At 38.1% G+C, this 19,377-nt stretch overlaps 1 protein-coding gene across 2 annotated transcripts in view; it reads left to right on the forward strand.

The window, feature by feature from the left end:
- Vps54 (VPS54 subunit of GARP complex) overlaps positions 1-19,377 on the forward strand; it is a 73,404-nt gene that overhangs the window by 45,030 nt on the left and 8,997 nt on the right. For both annotated transcript variants that reach the window (XM_048435503.3, XM_048435504.3), the window contains exons 11-20: positions 1,839-1,935; positions 3,143-3,480; positions 7,026-7,155; positions 7,913-8,094; positions 8,714-8,826; positions 10,369-10,432; positions 12,597-12,702; positions 17,848-17,935; positions 18,426-18,547; positions 18,663-18,743. In XM_048435503.3, the coding sequence (XP_048291460.1) occupies positions 1,839-1,935; positions 3,143-3,480; positions 7,026-7,155; positions 7,913-8,094; positions 8,714-8,826; positions 10,369-10,432; positions 12,597-12,702; positions 17,848-17,935; positions 18,426-18,547; positions 18,663-18,743 (1,321 nt within the window). The remainder of the gene's footprint in view (positions 1-1,838; positions 1,936-3,142; positions 3,481-7,025; positions 7,156-7,912; positions 8,095-8,713; positions 8,827-10,368; positions 10,433-12,596; positions 12,703-17,847; positions 17,936-18,425; positions 18,548-18,662; positions 18,744-19,377) is intronic.

The raw sequence follows: 19,377 nt of genomic DNA on the forward strand, positions 1-19,377 counted from the left end.
GTTGACTCCTTTATCTTTGCCTTTTCTAGTCTTTATAAGACTTGTCATTGGCCAACCCTTGCAGGTTGACTTTTCATGGCAGAATTGAGTATAGAGGGGGAATAGAGGGTTGATACAAAGTGGGAGATATTGAAAATCATTTATTATGGTGGGGGTAGCAAGTATTAAGTTTAAATCACTTAGCTCTGTAGTCAAACTTGTAGTAGACTTTGGGGAGTTTGGGTATTTAATTTTGAGAATTGCTTGTGTCCATACTTTTTTGATTTTGTCTTGAAATACCTATCTTTTGAGGATAGTGATAAGTATTTTACGACTGAATGTCTCATTCATTTCCATATATAAACCTTACCTGGTCAAAGATACAAATGCTGATATGGATGGTTTTTAAGGTTCCCTGCCAAACTCCCAGAATGGAGATGTGGAGTGTTATAATTTGCACACTATCCCTTGGCACATCTGTTTCAAAATTGATTGGAGCACCTGTTGTCAAGGAGGAACACTGGGAGACAAGTCATGGGCACTTTTAGAAAACTCAGGAAGCAATGACTTACTTTCTTGCTCTTGTGCAGGCTAGTTTTTTGTCAACTTGGTACAAGTTAAAATCATTTGGGGAAAGGGTCTCTCAGTTCCATAAGGTTGGCTTATTGGCAGTTCTGTAGTACATTTTCTTATATAGTGATTAATGCGAGAGGTCTCAGTTCACTGTGGATGGTGCCATCCCTGTGCCAGTTGGGATCCTTGGTGCTTTAAGAAAGCAGACCTAGCAAACCACAGGGAACAAGCCTGTAAGCAGGACTCCTCCTTGGCCTCTGCATCATTTCCTGCCTCCAGGTTCCTGCCTGAGTTCCCCACCTAAGTTTTCTTAGCAATAGAGTGTGACCTGAGATTTGTAAGCTTAATTAATTCTTTTCTTCTTTGAGTTTGTGGTAGTGGTGTTCTCTCACAGCAATAAAAACCCTAGTTGAGACACTCTGTAAGGAATTTCGGAATTTCTCAACTTTAAATAGAGAGCTTCCTGGTGGAGCTTCCTGGTGTCAAGTGCAAGAATTCACCCCCACCCCCTTTTTTGAATAAACTCATGGCTATAGCAGCATTTACTGGAATTACAGAGTAATAAGTTTCTTTAGTTCTTTAAAATCTCATTAGGGGATTCTGTTTTGTATTAACCTGTTTCATATTGGAAGTTATTAATTGATAGCAACTATTAAAGTAATATTGGCTGACATCATTTCTTAAACGTACTGTATGTTGCTGATGGTATGTTCTATCAATGTCTTTAACGTTTATAATTGTATAAGATACATACTTTCTCTCCAGGTTAAAATGAAAACACAAAACAAAACTGAAGCAGGGAAGGGCTCAGTCACTTGGCAGATTTCTGCAGCCAGCAGTTGCGTTAAACACTGGGCTTCAAGCTCTTTCGATACTACCCAAAGTCCATGCCTTCAGGCTGCCCTACTTCTAACTGGTGGAAAAGGGCTTTTTAAATTTGCATTTGGAAAAGTGGGTTATACTTCTGTCATTATTCCACAAGAGATCCCTACTTTTAGCTAATGTCAGTATGTAAGTCTATGATTTTTTTCTTCAGAGGTCACAACACATTCTTCCATGGGATTGAGGTATGATAAGGACTATTTGCCAGTGTACTTGATTGTACTAGTCAGTCAGAATGGTGTTTAAACAGGCAGAGTTTGGTAATTGACCTCTTTAGCTCAGGAATCTATGATTTTAGTTAGGGCTCTAGATAAATGACACTTTGTTTTATGTAATATTTAGTATTCTTCCCTTCATCTTATATATTGGTCCAGAGACATTTATTTCTGTTTAAATTTTTGTAGGCTTGCAGATCAAATGAGAATGTTGAATTTTCCCCAGTGGATTGATCTATTAAAGGATATTTTCTCTAAGTTTACAGTTTTCCTACAGAGAGTGAAGGTAAGCTTACATATCAGTTGCCTGGAATACCTCTGAAATTCAGTCATCTTTCCGGACCGAACTCATAGAGCTAAAATGTGTTTGAATGCAGGTCGGCCTTTATGTACAGAATGATATTGTTACGCCTGGGTTTTAGTTTCTTGCATTTCCCTTAGTCTGTCTTTGATGTGTCCTCATGCTGACTGGACTCAAAATCTGCTGATTTTGGAGATTTGAACTTTTAGTCTGCTTCATTAGAGTCATGTCTGCCCCAAAAAAGAAATCAAATGCTTGAGAGAGGAACCAATATATAATGAAATCTGCAAGCATGAATGTCAAAGCCCCTTATGTCCTAATAGTTTATGAAGATTCTAATTTATATAAACTTTTTCATTCACCTACCTTGTAGTGTTTATTGAGTATTTCTTCCGTATCAAATACCATTGTTTAGGATAATAATATTGAGGTGGATCTAACAATGTAGTTGAAAGAGAACTAAGTAAATAAACAGATAATTTTAGATGATAATAAATGTTCTTAAACAAGCAAAACAAAACAAAAAACTTATAACGAAACAGCCACTGCTGCATAGTGAGATAAAGCTGTTGTAGAGATTCAGGGAAAGTCTTTTTGAGGAAGCTACCATTTGTGCCAGAACCCAAGTGATGGGAAGGACAGTATGCAAAGGTCACAGTGAGGAGCATTCTATGCAGTGTGCAAAGGTCATGGGGAGGAGCACTCTGTTAGAGAAGAAAATGTTGATTGAGAACAGTCTTGGAGTGTTCAAACAGAAAGGAACTGGCTGTTAAAGTAGTCAACCAGTGAGGGAATGTTGATGTAAGAGACGGACAGGGCATGGGGTTGCTAGTGGATATAAGTTATTTTATACTTACTGATAAGTTTCTGAGAGAGGTTATATCTGGTACAGCATGTTCAAGAGGTTAATGAAATACATAGTGTGTTGTAGGGAAGTTTCTGTAAGAAATGAGTTAGACTGTACTCTGTTTTCTGAGCTGCAGTGAACTGCCCCTCCTGTGTAGTTGGTCTTCACAAACCACTGTTACTGCGCAACACAAGATTGATTAAAAACTGTAGCATTTGTTATAGGACTTTGATTCATTTGTGGTCATAGATGTTCAGAATTGTGGCCACATAATTAACTCTTGTAAATCTTAGTTTCGTGATATTTAAATGTATCTTTCTAAAATGTGTCCTGTTCTTTTTGTAGGCAACATTGAATATCATTCACAGTGTTGTTCTCTCCGTTCTTGACAAAAACCAAAGGACTAGAGAACTGGAGGAGATTGCACAGCAGAGGAGCGCTGTAAAGGACAATTCCTTGGACACAGAGGTGGCTTATTTGACCCACGAAGGCTTGTTCATAAGTGATGCTTTCGGTGAGGGTGAGCTAGCTCCTGCAGCAGTTGATACTACCTCTCAGAGAAACACATCTCCAAATAGCGAGCCCTGCAGCAGCGATTCGGTGTCGGAACCAGAGTGTACTGATTCTTCATCCAGCAAGGAACAGGCGTCAGCGTGTGCTGCTCCGGGAGGCGTAGATATTATGTGAGTATCCTGGCTTTTGTGAGAATGATGACTCTTTGAGCCGTTTTATTAATGGCTTCAGTAAGATTGAGAATTTAGTTTTAGAATGTACCTTTTGTCTTGGAATTTGATAAACTATGCTAATTTATGAAACATATACTTCATTTTGAAAATGTGTAGAAAGGTATGGAGGAGAGCCTTGGAGATAATGGAGACATTGCAGGACTTTAGGACTGGTGAGGAACTTGAATTATTTAATAAGACATCCTCATTTGAGTGCTATGGTAATCGATTCCCAGGAAGCTTAGGAGATTGGTGTCAGGTAAACAGCACTGCTCCTGGAACCACGTCCAGGACTGCACTGGTAATTCTTCTCTGCTCGCTCTCTCTGTCCTGCTACTTTCCTGTTTTATACCAGTAAGGATGCGTTTAACGTACACATTTGGTTTTTCAAAGGCATGAGTTTCCACATTGTCTTTTAAACATCACTTGTAAAAATGTGTTTTGAAATTATTTCAGGTTTACAGAAAGTTTGCCATAATATCATGAATACTCTTAACGTCTCATTCATCTGAAATGCCCAGTTCTCAACAGTGTACCATACGCTAAACTATACTGTCTCCCTCTATTTCCTTCTTCACCCTCCCCTTTTCCTTTGTGTGTACAATCAGACATGATGCCCCAATAATCCAGAAACTAGAGTGTGTAGTTGCTAAACCAGAACATTCTTTTACATAATTCAGCTGTGGATTGTAACAGTAGATGGAATAAATTATTTCAATCTAATCTGTAGATCACAGTCTTAATTTAAGTTTTTCAGGTGTCCCTGTAGCATATGGAATCAAAAAACAAAACCAAAACAAAACCTGTAAGTGCTTTAACTGTTAAGAATAACAAGACGTAGTTAACATATAAATCAGCCGTGGTCCAGAGCTCATGGAGCTCACATTTTATTTGAGGTCAGTTTATTATACTTTTCCTTCTGCCAAAACAGTAATTGAACTGCATTAGTAAATGGATTATTTTTTTTCTGTGTTCAGGCTAATATCTTTATATTTACTAATTACAATTACTGCTATTAAAATCTTTATTAAAATTCTGTATCTTAACTGGGCATAGTGATGCACACCTTTAATCCCAGCACCTGGTGGGAGTAGGGCAGCAGAAGCAGGTGAGTTTCTGTGAGTTCAGTCAGTCTGGTCTTCATAGCAAGTTTCAGGAGAGCCAGAGATACAGTGAGACTGTCTCAAAAAACAGCAACAGAAATTCTGTATCTTAAATAATAACATGATTTATTTATTTATTGAAACATTTCAGAGTTAGGAGATCTTTACCTGAGAGGGAAGCTCTCCTGCCTCACTGTGGAGCTTATGCATACCAAACAGAAACTCTTGTCACTGAGTTAAATACTTAGCTCTTAAATTCTTGTTGATATCTTTGATGTACATGCAGCAAATGTATATTGGAAAAACAATGTAGCCACATAAATATATACACCCACATATGCATATATGCATACTAGCACACAGTTACTAAAAACAATGGCCTCACATCGTGGTACGTGCACAGCCAAAAAACACAACTAACACGTAGTGAAGGAGAATTACTATTGCCTGTACTCAGGAGAGCAGTTTCTCAAAATGGCATTCTCCTAAAGCAAAAAGGCTGAGGACTTTATTGGAAAAGCCTTTAGATACTCATGGGAAGACACTTTGGGCTAGCACATTTCTGAGCTAATTAAAAACGATTTTAAAAATTCATACTTTTGATCATTCCATTGCATTATTTGAAAACTTGTTTTTATTTACTATTTTCTGTGTTTTTGTGAGTTAGTAGCACATTGCCAAGAGGTCTAAATGGCAGGTTTTAATAGAAGATAAGACCTTATTTCAATAGTAAATTTTAACTTTTAAGTTTAAGTGAGTATTTTTGTTGGAGTTGGTATTAGTACCATACTGTTTATATAGAAATAATTGTTTTGAGTGTTGGAGAGATAATGTAGTCAGGTAAAAGAGGCCCTTGAGTTTTGTACCAGAACACAGGTAAAAAGCTGGTTGTGGTAGTATGTTCTTGAAATCCCAGAGCTGGGGAGGCAGAGACATGCAAGTCACTGAAGCTTACTAGCCAGCCAGCCTAGCCTACTTGCTGAGCCAGTGAGAACCCCTGTCTCATACACAAGGTAAAAGACTCCTGAGGAAGGAACCAAAGCTTGCTCTCTGGCTCTATTTGCCTCCACAATATTCGTGTACTAGCCACCCCTCCCACCTCCACTCCTAAAAATTATAGACCAGGGGAAGCTTAATGAAATAGAGACCAATTCTGGATTTTAGTCTTACTTTGCAGCTGTGGGTAGATAAACTACTGAGGTTCAGTGTCCATCTGCCTCAGTGTAGCTGAGCAAGGCTGCTCTGAGAGCACCTCAGTGCTATGACCCTGCATTGTTTTAAGGCACTAGTAAATAGGGGTAGTGGTAGTATAGTTTTGAGGGGTACTAAATGATAATTTTCTTCAATATCTAAACCCAGTTAGAGTAGTAAGTTGCTTCTAAGAAATGTTAACAGAGCCTCTTAGTAGTATCTTTGAAAACTGTGTTATTGAGACGGAAGTGTTGTGAATGACACAGTACACTAACTTGGCTTATGATGACACCAAACTGAACTGTTGCCTTAGAATTGTAGCCATTATAAAATACTTCTTTATTTAAAAAGAGGGAAATCTTGCTTTTCCTTTCAAAATATAAATACAGCTGTTTAATACAGCTTCCTCAAGGGCAGCAGTCTATTTATCTTTCCAGTGCTGAGCACTTCAGTTCAGGAAATATTCAGCCACTAAGTAAATTATAATCTTAGGAAGGAAGAATGCTGTGGGATCCTGTAACGATTTGTCACTCAAATTAGTTTAATAAAACGCTGATTGGCCAATAGTCAGGCAGGAAGTATAGGCAAGTCGACCAGAACAGGGGAATTCTGGGAGGAGGAAAGGCTCAGCCTGCAGTCACTAGCCAGACATAGAGGAAGCAAGATGAGAATATCTCACTGAGTAAGGTACCAAGCCACATGGCTAAACAGAGATAAGAATTAGGGGTTAATTTAAGTTGTAGGAGCTAGTTAATAAGCCTGACTGTAGGCCAACCAGTTTTTAATTAATGTAAGCCTCTGTGTGTTTCTTTGGACTGAACGCTGTGGGACTGGACAGGACAGCAACTTCCATCTACAAAAGAACCTGCTTATTGTAGAATACCATCCCTTCCTCTCTAGTCCTTCCCTGCACCCTCCTGCCACAGCTTCCCCCCTCACATCTAAGCCAAAACAGTGGCTTTCTGCTCTAGTATCTGCATACTTTCCAGTCGGAGTGTGAGCTAAGCATTAAAACTACCATAGCAAAGAAGGCTATTCTTAGGTAATATTAGCTTGGGCGCCATTAGAACTTACTAAAAGTTTGCTATAGTCCAGAATTTTTTCCCCCATAAATGTGAATTTTAGAACTCTTTGTCTTCTTTGATACACCACTTGTGGAGAATACGGTTTACCATGTTGCCTGATTGAATCTCATTTTATCATTTTCAGAGTCAGTGAAGACATGAGATTAACTGACTTGGAGCTAGGAAAATTAGCAAGTAACATCCAGGAATTATTGTGTAGTGCTTCAGATATATGCCATGATCGAGCTGTCAAGTTTCTCATGTCAAGAGCAAAGGTATTTTCATGAAGTCTTGGAGATTTTCTGTTTGCACAAAGTATGGCTTTAGAGATCCAAGATAGACTTTGCCTATACTCTGTCACAGTTCCTAGCTTTTAGCTCTTGAAAAGTTGATGGTATTATTGCTGTGGTCTTTTAGGGAACTACTGAAATGTCAAATAATTAAATAAAATAAACGGAAAACCACTAAACCATTCTTTTCAAAATAATGTTTTTTTTAAATTTTTATTTAAAAATATAATACCTTAATTAATTTGAATCTAATATGCTATTTTGCATATATACAAAATAAGAAATAAGGTATTAATAGAGTTGAACTCCAATATTGTAAAATGCATATAGGAAGCTGAGTGGTAGTGGTGCATGCCTTTAATTCAACACATAGGAAGAGACGGGCGGATCTCTGAGTATGAGGCCAGGACAGGCTCCAAGCTACAGAGAAACCCTGTCTCAAGAAACCAAAAAAGAAAAAAAAAATGTAGGATAACATGAACTCATTTGAATTACTGTGTTATGAAGTGACAACCAACTTTAGACATCTTCAGCTTTTTATGTTCTAGTTTTAGATCTAAAGTATTAGGAAATTTCAGTTAAAGTTAAATAATTGTATTTAATCATAAATCTAACTACTATGATATAACTAACATATTAGTAAAATAAAATAACATCAAAGTTGTTAACCTGTCAGTTTTACAGCTCTGCACATTTTGTGTTACACTAACTCTTGTTGTGATGTGATATTTTTAAAACTTAGGATGGTTTCCTTGAAAAGTTAAATTCCACGGAGTTCATAGCACTCTCGAGAGTAATGGAGACGTTCATTATGGACACTGAGCAGATCTGTGGGAGGAAGAGCACGTCATTGCTGGGGGCCCTTCAGAGCCAAGCCAATAAGTTTGTGAACAGGTTTCATGAAGAGAGGCGGACCAAGCTCAGGTAGCTCCGTGTCTGTTCTGCTCTTCCTGCCCTTTACAGAACAGTTACGATTAAAAAGGGAAATTTGCCTGGTTGACAGGCAAAATTCCTCAGAGTGTAGAAGTGCGATCACATCTCTTGGCTTTCAGATGGAGTTAAAATATTTATTTCTATCCAGTCTTAATACAAGGGGAGGTACTTCGTCTTACTGCAACTTGATATGCCATGCTTTATTGATACCCATGGGAGCCCTACCCTGTTCTAAACAGAAACGGAGGAGTGAGTTGAGCATGGCGAGCAGACAGATGATGGGTGGAGGGAATGGGAGGAGAGGAGGGAGGGTAAACTGTGGTCAGGATATAAAATAAATAAAATTTATTTCTGTTGAAGTCTTTTAGTTGATTCTCCGTTGATGTTTATTTCCCACTTAAGTTTTACTAAATTGTTTTCTTTGCTACTTTTGGCTAGGCTAAGAGACAGAAGATACTTTGGAAAAGTATTAGTTCTGTTAGTGGGTGGGTCCAGTTTATCATGACGTTCAGAATTGAGTACTGCCAACTTGCTGGATATCTTCTTACTTTCTTTTGACAAAAGAGAATGTCATTAAATCTCACCTGCCTTTCTTTTTACTTCTGAATAGCCTTCTCCTAGACAATGAGCGCTGGAAGCAAGCTGATGTTCCTGCAGAATTTCAGGATCTTGTTGATTCTATAGCAGATGGAAAGATTGCCTTACCTGAAAAAAAACCTGCGGGTATGTGTAGTCTTTCACACACTGTTCCTTATATTGATGAGTAGGGCATACTGTCTGTTCCTAAACAACTCATAGTCTCTCACTTCATTTCCTGTAAACAAAATGATTTTTCAAATAAAGTTATACATATAGATGCATTAGCAGTCTTTTCGGGGGGAGTCTGGAAAGTGAAGGGTTTTGACTTCTTTGGAGGATCTTTTTTTAATTTATTATATTTATATAATAAATATATAATAATACACACACACACACACACACACACACACACACACACACACACACTTGCCAAAAGAGGGCACCAGATCTCATTACAGAAAGTTGTGAGCTACTATGTGGTTTTAGGAATTGAACTCAGGACCTCTGAAAGAGTAGCCAGTACTCTTAACCTCTGAGCCATCTCTCAAGCCCTCTTTGGAAGTTCTTGTGTAGGAGTTTTTATATACTTTGTTTCCGTCTCTGTCCCCCAGGCCTGCCTTGCTGACCTTGTGTGCTATTAGAACTGGGTTAGCGCTTATTAGTCCTTATGACTAGGGATCCTGGGTTGTTATGCCTGTATCCACTGTGCACTCACTGGCTTACTAGGTACTGACCATGGCCCCAGAGAAGGGAAGATTAACTGATATCTAATACTGAGTGCCTGTCTGGTGCTAGGCATTGTTGTTTTAAGCAGTTTACAGGTACTATGTCATTGATGTTCTGTAAATGAGGCTGTTTAACAAGTGCAGAAGCTGGAGCACAGCAAGGTTATACATGTAAGTTTAGAGTTGGAGAACTAGAAATGGAAGAGTAGGGACTCGGATCCAGGCAAACTGGCAGTAGGACCTGTCTCTTATCTGCTCTGCTTGCGTGTGTGTGCAGAAGAGTTAATTAAGAAAGCACTTGCCACCACAAAACAAATAGACCTATGTTCACGTTGAATTGATACTAGAACTTACTTTATTTGCATGAAAGAAAAGAGGAATTAAATCTTTTGTCTTAAGGGTTCAGAAACTTGAAACTTAGAAAAAGCATTAATTATATGCCTTTGTTAAGCTAAGATCTAATTTATTTTTCTTTTTACCTAAAAATGTCAAATTTTGTTTCAAGTGATAAAACATATCACATGCTGAAAATTAATGTCTTGGTTGAGCTCTTTAAGGACTAATGTTAATAATGAAAAGTAGCCATTGTAAAATGCTAGTTCTGCCTCTAACCTAATTCTAACTTCAAAGAAATGACTTATTACCTACTGTGTACCAGGTCCCACGGAGAGGCAGTTTGTAATCATTACTCCTGTCATTCTAATGAGCCTAAGGGGCAGATAGTTTTGCTACAAAGAACTTAAGTCATTGGCCCAAAGTCATACAGCCAGTACTTGCAATAGTGGGACTCAAACCTAAGTCTGACTCTAAAGCAATGTACTCCCTGTACAGTGCCACATAGCTTCCCAAGATACAATAGGTCTTTGTTCCAGAGATGAGATAGTTCTGGTTCTAAACAGAAACTACCATTTTCATTTTTCTCCAGTAATTTGTTACCTTTCTTGTTTGCTTTGTTTTCTAGCTACAGAAGAAAGGAAGCCAGCTGAAGTCCTTGTTGTTGAAGGACACCAGTATGCTGTTGTTGGGTGAGTAGCACATTTCTCTTTGAAACCTGCCTTCTTGTTCTCCCTTGGAGTGAACTGCAAATTTTGAATAACAATGTTAAAAACTATAAAATATTTAAGGGAAATTTTATGATTCTTTTTTTCTTTTATTTTCCATTGTTCTGTAGTATTCTTTACCCATCAGGGACTACACTGGTGTCACAGAAAGGCGCTGATTTTCTCATGTAAGAGGAAATGGATGAATCAGCCCAAGGCCCATGTAGTAACTGCTTGGTACCATTCTTACCACCAGGTGCTTGCTGCCTTTTTTTACTCTATAGCTTTCTTGGTGTGTAACATAGCATAGTAGTTTTAGTCAAACATAAAGAGTTCTATCAGAAAATGGTTGCTGTTCTGTGGTCACCATTGTCGTTGTAGACATTGGTCTTTTGCTCTTTTGTCAATAAATATATCTCTAATTGAAGTTAACAGGAAACATACTATCATTTGTGCTGCATGTCTTTTATGAAATTTTAAACTCACCATCGTCTTTAAAGCATTGAACAATTTGTGTTGTCTTTGCTTCTTGTCAGTGTTTCCTGAAGTAGCTGTTCCCTCCATAAAGAGAGTAGTGTCTTGTCACAACAATGTATACAGTAGAATTGTCTCTCCGACACCCTGGTAGAGCTATGCACTCTGCAGAGGTGAGGGAGTTACTGACTTCCAGTTTTCAGTTCTCTTAGTACTATGGCAGCCGCACAAAGGATGCTTAATCTGAGAGCTTCTCAGTCACCTTCAGGTTGCTGAAATATGTTTAACAGCAGCACTCCTTTCTGCCCTCTGGAATCTTTGCTTGTCTCTGGGAGGGCAAAGCTGTTTTTAACCCTTCCAACTAAAGTGTCATTTCTGTCTATTGATTTATTACCAGTTACAATTCATGTGCTTGATGAAAATGGTCCCCTTTGTTGAGTTTCTTGGCTCTTTAGGAAAAAAAAAACTGTTGCCAAAAAGACTGAACTTCCTTGCTAAAGGGGACGAATGCATCTTCTAGGAAGATTATACAGATCTGCAGTGGACTCATACCACACAAAGCAGACTCTAAAGCAGACATGAGACATACATGGGCTCCCAGATGAGTTTAAAAGTCTAGACGCTTTTATTGAGTTTTAGTTCTTAATAACTTGCAGGCTTTTTTTTTTTAAGATTTATTTATTTATTGTGCATATAGTGTTCTGTCTGCAGGCCAGAAGAGGGCACCAAATCTTATTCCAGATGGTCGTGAGCCACTATGTGGTTGCTGGGCATTGAACTCAGGACCTCTGGAAGATCAGTCAGTTCTCTTAACCTCTGAGTCATCTCTCCAGCCTAAACTTGAAGACTTTTATAAAGCATTATTTAACATGGCTTTCTCATTTCTGAAAGCTGAATGAATTTAGATGTCTTACAGTAAGTCATTCTTCCCCACTCCTAATTTCACTTGCACTTAACCTCCGATAATAACGTCTTTTCTACTGTGACCTGTCCTGCTGTTAAACTGATAGTTTCTCATCTTTTTGTGACCACTCAGTAAACATCCTAGGACATTATGTTCTCCTTAGAGCTTTATAAATTCTTTTATATCACTGAAAAAATCCAAACTGTCCTCCCTTTGTTAATTCAAGAGCTATAATTGAGGACTGTTTACATAAGTGAGCAGAACCATTGACCAGTCTTTTTCTCAGTGTTTCTGATTTTCCCAGAAAAGGAATACTTGTGTATGGTAGAAACTTGCTTAAAATTGCCATCCAGAGGGACTGACAAGATGGCTCAGTAGTTAAGAGCCCTTGTTACTCTTGCAGAGAACCCAAGTCTGGTTCCCAGCAACCCATGGTGTCTAGCAACTGTCTTTAGCTCCAGTTAAACTCCAGGGGATCCAAAACCCTCCTCTGGTCTCAGTGAGTACTGCATGCATATGGTACACAGACATACGTGAAAGCAAAATACTCATACATGTGTTATAAAAATAAATAAATCTTATAAAAATAAAAAACGTCATACAGAGAAAATGGCATTTCTACAGCACAAAGTTTGACGAGACATTCATTATCAGTGTCTTGTAGCTGACTCTGAAGTTATACAGCTGCCAAGTTTGGTATATTGCCATAGATGTTTTGAACTGGTTATTTGACTTTTTGATGAGTGTCTGTGGGTTATCTTTTTCTTCTAGAACTGTCTTGCTGTTAATTAGAATCATCCTTGAATATTGCCAGTGTGTGGATAACATTCCATCTGTTACCACTGACATGCTCACTCGTCTGACAGATTTGTTGAAGGTGTGTACAGCTTTTCCCATTTATTTGAAAAATAGTTGGAAGAGTTCATTTATTAGAGTGTAACTAATCTTTAACTTTTAAAAGACCAAGTTATTTTTAGGATAGGGTTTTGTGATACTGGCCATCTTTATATATCAGCAAGGACAATATGTTCTGTCTTCTCCATATTCATTGTGTGCATATGTGTGAGGTGTGCATGTGCTCATGTGTGCACTCACAACCCTTCCCGTCCATAGTGCTGTTAATGATAAGAAGACTGAACACTACTCAACTCATTGAGATCAGAACCTAGCTGCTTTCTGGCAGGAGTTCACTGAAGCTTCAGCTCACTTAAGTCAGAGATTTTTTTTCAACATCATTCTTCTGGAACCATTAATGTAATGAAATTTGATGATTTCAAGCTATTTCATATTAATAAGTATCTTATGTGCTAGTATAACAAAGGTTTTATTCTTTACTCTTTATTGGAAATGGATTTTTTTTTCTCATATAGTATATCCTGATTACCCTGTCCAGTTTCTTTACACCTCTCTTCCCATTTGGATTCATTCCCTTTTTGTCTCTCATTAAAAAAAAAAAAAAAAAAACAGACTTCTAAGAGATAACAGCATATAACAAAATAAAGTATAAGATAAAACAAAATCAACACATTGAAGTTGGACAAGGCAAACCAACAGAGGAAAAAGAGCCCAAAAGAATCACAAGAATCAGAAACCTACCTGTGCACATGCTCAGAAGGCCCATAAAAACACTGAAGTGAAAGCTATGATATGTACACAGAGGGCCTGGTGCAGACCCGGGCCCTGTGCTTGCTGTTTCAGTCTCTGTGAGTTTGGATGTGCTTTTGCTCAGTTGATTCAGGGGGCCTTGTTCTCCTTGTGTCCTCCATCCCCTCTGACTCTTACACTCTTTCCACCTCCTCTTTAAGGATCCCCTGAGCTCTGAGAGGATAGATTTGGTGGAGACATCCTATTTAGAGCTGAGTGTTCCGAGGTTTCCCTTCATAATGTCTGGCTGTGAGTCTCTGTATTTGTTTCCATCTGATGCAAGAGGAACCTTCTCTGACGATGGCTGAATAAGGCACTGATTTATGATTGTAACAATATGTTGTTTAGGAGGCATTCTAGTACAACTTTATTTTATTTTTTTTAAGACCAGTAGTATTTGTTTTTGCCCTAGGTTTCTGGGCTATCTATTCTCTGGTTTTTGGCACCCAAGCAGTGTCAGGTATAGGTTCTATCTCATGGAGTGGCCTTAAGACCAATCAGACATTGGTTGGTTACTCCCGCAAGCTTTGTGCCACCATTGCCCTGGCAGATTTTGCAAGCAAGACAGCATTGTAGATCAAAGGGATTGTGGTTGGATTGGTGTTTACTTTTTCTCTTTTAGTAGCCTGCAGAATATTCTCCTGTACCAAAGACACTAGAATGTAGGGGTGAAGGTTCGATGTGTGCTCCAACGTGACCTCTTCATGTTCAATGAGTTGTGTAGGTGTTGTCTTCAGCAATAGCGTCTTACTGTCAGTTTGTGAAAAGCAACCTATTGCTTTGATATCATCCTGGGTTGTTTGTGGATTTGACTCTTCTTTGAAAGTCTAGTGGAATTTTTATGCCAAAACCATCTGGCCCTGAGCTTTTTGTATGGGGCGGGGGAGGGTTTGGATACTTTAATAACTGCTTCTATTTCACTAGGGGTTATAAGTCTCTTTAAACTGATTATCTAGTCTTGATTTAACGTTGATTTAAGGTGGTGTGTATTGAGAATTTGGTGGAGTATAGGTGTTTAAAGTATATCCTTATAAGTCTGGATTTTCTCATTGCCTATTATGATCCCACTCCCCTGTCATTTCTAATTTTGTTAGTTTGGATATTTTCTTTCTACCTTTTAGTTAAGTTGTATAAGTGTTTGTCGATCTTACTAATTTTTCTCCAAGAACTAATTTCTTGTTACATTGATTCTTTGTATTGTTCTCTTTATTTCTATTTTATTGATTTCAGCCTTGAGTTTGATTATTTCTTGCTGTCTACTCCTTCTGGGTGTGTTTGTTTCTTTGTGTTTTAGAGCTTTGAGGTGTGCAGTTAAGATGCTCATCTGAGATTTCCAATTTCCTTGAACTTGCCTTTTAGAACTGCTATAATTGTGTCTCATAAGTTTGGGTATGCTGTGTATCCATTTTCATTCAATTATAGAAAGTCTTTCATTTCTTTCTTAATTTGTATCCTGACCCATTTCAGTAGAGTTGTTCAGTTTCCTGAGTTTGTAAACTTTTTCTTGTTTCTGTTGTTGATAGTCAGCTTTAATCTACAGTGACCTGCTAGGATGCAGGGAATTATTTCAGTTTCCTTGTACCTGTTGTGACTTGCTTTGTGACCGAGTATGTCACAAAGTATATGTGGTCAATTTTGAAGAATATTCCGAGAGGTGCTGAGGAGAAAATGTATTCTTCTGTGTTTGGGTGAAATGTTCTGTAGATATCTGTTAGGTCCATTTGGCTTATAACATCTGTTAGTTTCACTATTTCTCTGTTTAGTTTTTGTCTGGATGACCTTTCTGTTGGTGACAGTGGGGTATAGATGTCTCCCACTATCAGTGTGTGAGGGTCAGTATGATTTAAGCTGTAGTAGTGTTTCTTTTATGAACTTGGGTGCCCTTGTTTTTGGAGTATAGAGGTTAAGATTTTAAATGTCATCTTGATGGAGTTTCCCTTTGATGTGTACGTAGTGTTCTTCTCTATTTCTTCTGGTTAGTTTTTGTGTGAAGTATATTTTGTTAGATATTAAAATGTTTACGCCAGCTTTCTTCTTAAGTCTGTTTGCTTGGAATATCTTTTTCCATCCCTTTTCCCTGAGGTACTGTCTATCTTTGATGTTGAGTTGTATTTCTTGGATGCAGCAGAAGAATGGTTCCTGTTTTCATGTCTATTCTGTTAGTCTGAGTCTCTTTATTGGAGGATTAAGTCTATTGCTATTGAGAGGTATCAATGACCAGTGATTATTGATTCCTGTTATTTTGTTGTTGGTGGTGGTGGTGGTAGTGGTAGTGGTTTTGTGTATATGTGTTTCCCTTTTGATTTTGCTACTCTGAGATTATTTATTCCCTGTGTTTTTATGGTTGTAGTTTACCTCCTTAGGTTGGAGTTTTCCTTCAAACACTTTCTGAATTTGTAGATAAATATTGCTTAAATTTGACTTTATCATAGGCAACCTTATTTTTTGAAATTTCTGTTGGGTATAGTAGTCTGGGCTGGGCATCTGTGGTCTTTTAGAGTCTATAGCACATCTGTCTAACCCCTTCTGACTTTTAGAGTCTCCATTGAGAAGTTAGGTATAATTCTAATAGTTCTGTCTTTATATGTTACTTGGTGTTTGTCCCTTGAAGCTTTTAATAGTCTTGCTTTGTTCTATACTTTTAATGTTCTGATTATTATGTGCCAAGGGGGCTTTCTTTTCTGGTCTAATCTATTTGGTGCTCTGTATGCCTCTTGTACCTTATAGGCATGTCCTTCTTTAGCTTAGGGAAATTTTCTTTTATGAATTTATAGAAAATACCTCTGGGTCTTTGAGCTAGATGACATTGTCTTTCTCTATTTCTATTATTGTTAGATCTGGTCTCTTCATAGTGTCCTAGATTTCCTGGATGTTTTATACCAGGAATGTTTGAACATTGCCTTTGACTGATGTATCCATTCCTTCTGCTGTGTCTCAGTGCCTAAGATTTTATTTTTTCTTCCATAGATCCTGTTTAAATTCTTAAACTTTTCATTTCTAGAATTCCCTCAGTTTGGGTTTTCTTTATTGATTCTATTTCCGTTTTCAGGTCTTGAACAGTTTTATTCATCTCCTTCTACTGTTTTTGTTGTCCTGGCTATCCTTAAGGATTTATTCATTTCCTCTTTAAGAACCTCTCATACCCATACATGTTGTTTTAAGGTCTTTTTCTTGTGCTTCAGCTCTGTTGGAATATTCAGGACCTGCTGTGGGAGGGTTTCTGAGCTCTAGTAGAGACATAATTGTTCTCCTTATTTGTTATTGACTGTGCTTTTACACTGGCATCTAGGAATCTAGGAGCAGAGTGGTTATAGGTCTAGGTGCTGATATCTGGTCTTGTCTTTGTTGGGTGAGTGTTTTGTTCCCTGTTTTCTGTTTCCTCTCTGGATTTTAGGAGAGTGTGCTGGCTGTGTGTTGTTGTCTGTCTGAAAATTTCTTGTGGACCTGATAGGTGTGGCCACTGAGGTTTCCAGGTAAAATGTCTTTCTGGGTATTGGGAGCTGACACTTAGGAATGGGGATGGGCTAGGGATCTGAAGAGGCTCACAGGTGGGAGGAGAGCAGAGTGTTCCACCAGTAATCTCAGTGGAGAAAATTCTTTGCTATTTAAGTGTGAGGACCAGAGTTTGAGTTCCCATCACTGACAAAAACAGGGTGGTCCTGGAGGCACCAAACATATGTGAACACACATGTACAGAAAAATAAAGGACTTTCATGAAGAGTGACAGAAACTGGAGTTAGAGAGTTGGCTCGGTGATTAAAACCATTTGCTATTCTTGAGGAAGATTCCAGAACCTATATTATGGCTCACAACCATCTGTGATTCCAGTTCTAGGGGATTCATTGCCTACTTCTGACTTATGTAGAGCCCAGGCATAGACATAGTACACATATACAATTGCATCAAAACACTCACACACATAAAATATAGATCTTTAACAGAAAAGAGTGATTGAAACTTAACTGCTTTTGTAAATGTAGATTAGAGATTAATTTCTAGAAACTGATTTTTAGATTTCTCAATTTTTCCCCCACCAGAATAAGAGTCTACCTGTCCTGTCCCCTTTTCATTAATGTATGAATAGATTATAGTTGCTTTTACCAGAAAATTCATCAAACCATTGTAGCGAGTCATTCCTCTAATCTCGGCACTTGGGAAGCTGAGGCAGGAGAATTGTCAGCATGGATTATGTAATAAGTTCAGATCAATGTGCACCACAGAGTGAAAACCTATGTCTAAAACAAGAAAAATTCAACTAACACATGAATTCATGGTTTGTAATGAGAGGAGGGTAAGCAGAGAAGGAGAATATTTATGTCTCTGGGGCAGTTAGCACTGTAATGAACTGATCAAGTTATTTTCCTTCTTCCTTTGTTAGTACTTCAACTCAAGAAGTTGCCAGTTAGTTCTTGGAGCTGGTGCATTGCAAGTTGTTGGACTAAAAACAATAACTACAAAAAATTTGGGTATGAATTCTTCATTGAGTTCCCATACTGAGTTGTTAGAATGTCACTTTTGTATCGTGTTTATGCCTGATGTTCATATGGCTTGGACCGGAGCCTGTGAAAGTGGCCGATGCCACAATTAGCCTTCATGTGGTTGTGGTGTGTGCGCGCTCTAGGGAGTTCCCATTGTTCCGGGCTGTATGGAAGATGTGTCGCTTTCTAAAAACGTAATACTGTGTATGAAATATCTCTGGAAGTGCATTAAAGAGCACTTTGGGAAAAGAGTCAGCTGTGCCAGTGTCCTCAGCTGTTCATGGGCACAGTGGGAGAGTAGCATGGTCATTGCCAAACTGCCTCCTTGTGCAAAATGAAATAGGTTATTTTCTGCCACAGTGCTTTTCATTGTGAAATAAACTGGAGTCTGTATTAGTGTGGATGTTTTTACTTAAATTGATAATTAAAATCAACTAATATCTTTGTTTTTCCATTCTTATTTATTATCCAACTCCAGCCCTTTCTTCACGGTGTTTGCAGTTAATTGTGCACTACATTCCTGTGATCCGGGCTCATTTTGAAGCCCGACTACCCCCTAAGCAATGGAGCATGCTTAGGCATTTTGATCATATCACCAAGGTATGTCTCACCTGTTTTCTATTGGAGTTTCACAAATGTCTTCTTTAATTGTTAAGTGTTTTGGAAATATATCTTAGGAAATTTGAAAATTTTAAAATGTTATTTCTCCTTACAGGATTACCATGACCATATAGCCGAAATATCAGCTAAGCTTGTAGCGATAATGGACAGCTTATTTGATAAGCTTTTGTCAAAGGTAATGGTTCTTCTAAATGATTAAGCTTGGCATATGTCTAAGGCATTTTCCATTTTGTAGAGAAGTCTAGATACATAGGGACATGGTAAGAGAATCTAAGTGTTTACAAAGTATTTACCAATTGGTCAAAATTTTCACTTTTTTTTTCTCCAGGAAGATTTTATCCTCTCTTAGGGCCCTTTAGTGGTCAGGCTTACAATTGCATTGCAAACCCTATCTCTCAGTTCGAGACGAGTGCAATAGAATGTTCACATTTTGCATAGCTGATTCTCATCTTCCAAATGGCCTGGGGGAGTAAGGGAGGCAAAGACAGGGAGTCATATTGGTGTACTGACACTCTGTCCATAAGAAGAGAATTTCTGAGAAGCTTTTCAGTGTTCATATTTATTACCTGTATTTGACAGTGACATTTTGCTTTTTATTCAAATATGTTACAATAAATTTGAAGCAGGATGGTATTTTATCTCCCAGTACTTGGGTATATGTACCATCCTGCTTCAAATGCACTGTCACATATTTAATCCAGAAGGTTAGAGAGATCCCCAGTCAGCAAAGTGCCTTTCTTGCACGTAGGACTGATGGGTTTCTTTTTGTTTGTCTTTAAAAGAGGGAAGCATGATGGCAAATGCTTGTG

The sequence above is a fragment of the Myodes glareolus genome, chromosome 8, assembly GCF_982192425.1.
Source record: "Myodes glareolus chromosome 8, mMyoGla1.1, whole genome shotgun sequence".
Classification (NCBI taxonomy): Eukaryota; Metazoa; Chordata; class Mammalia; order Rodentia; family Cricetidae; genus Myodes; species Myodes glareolus.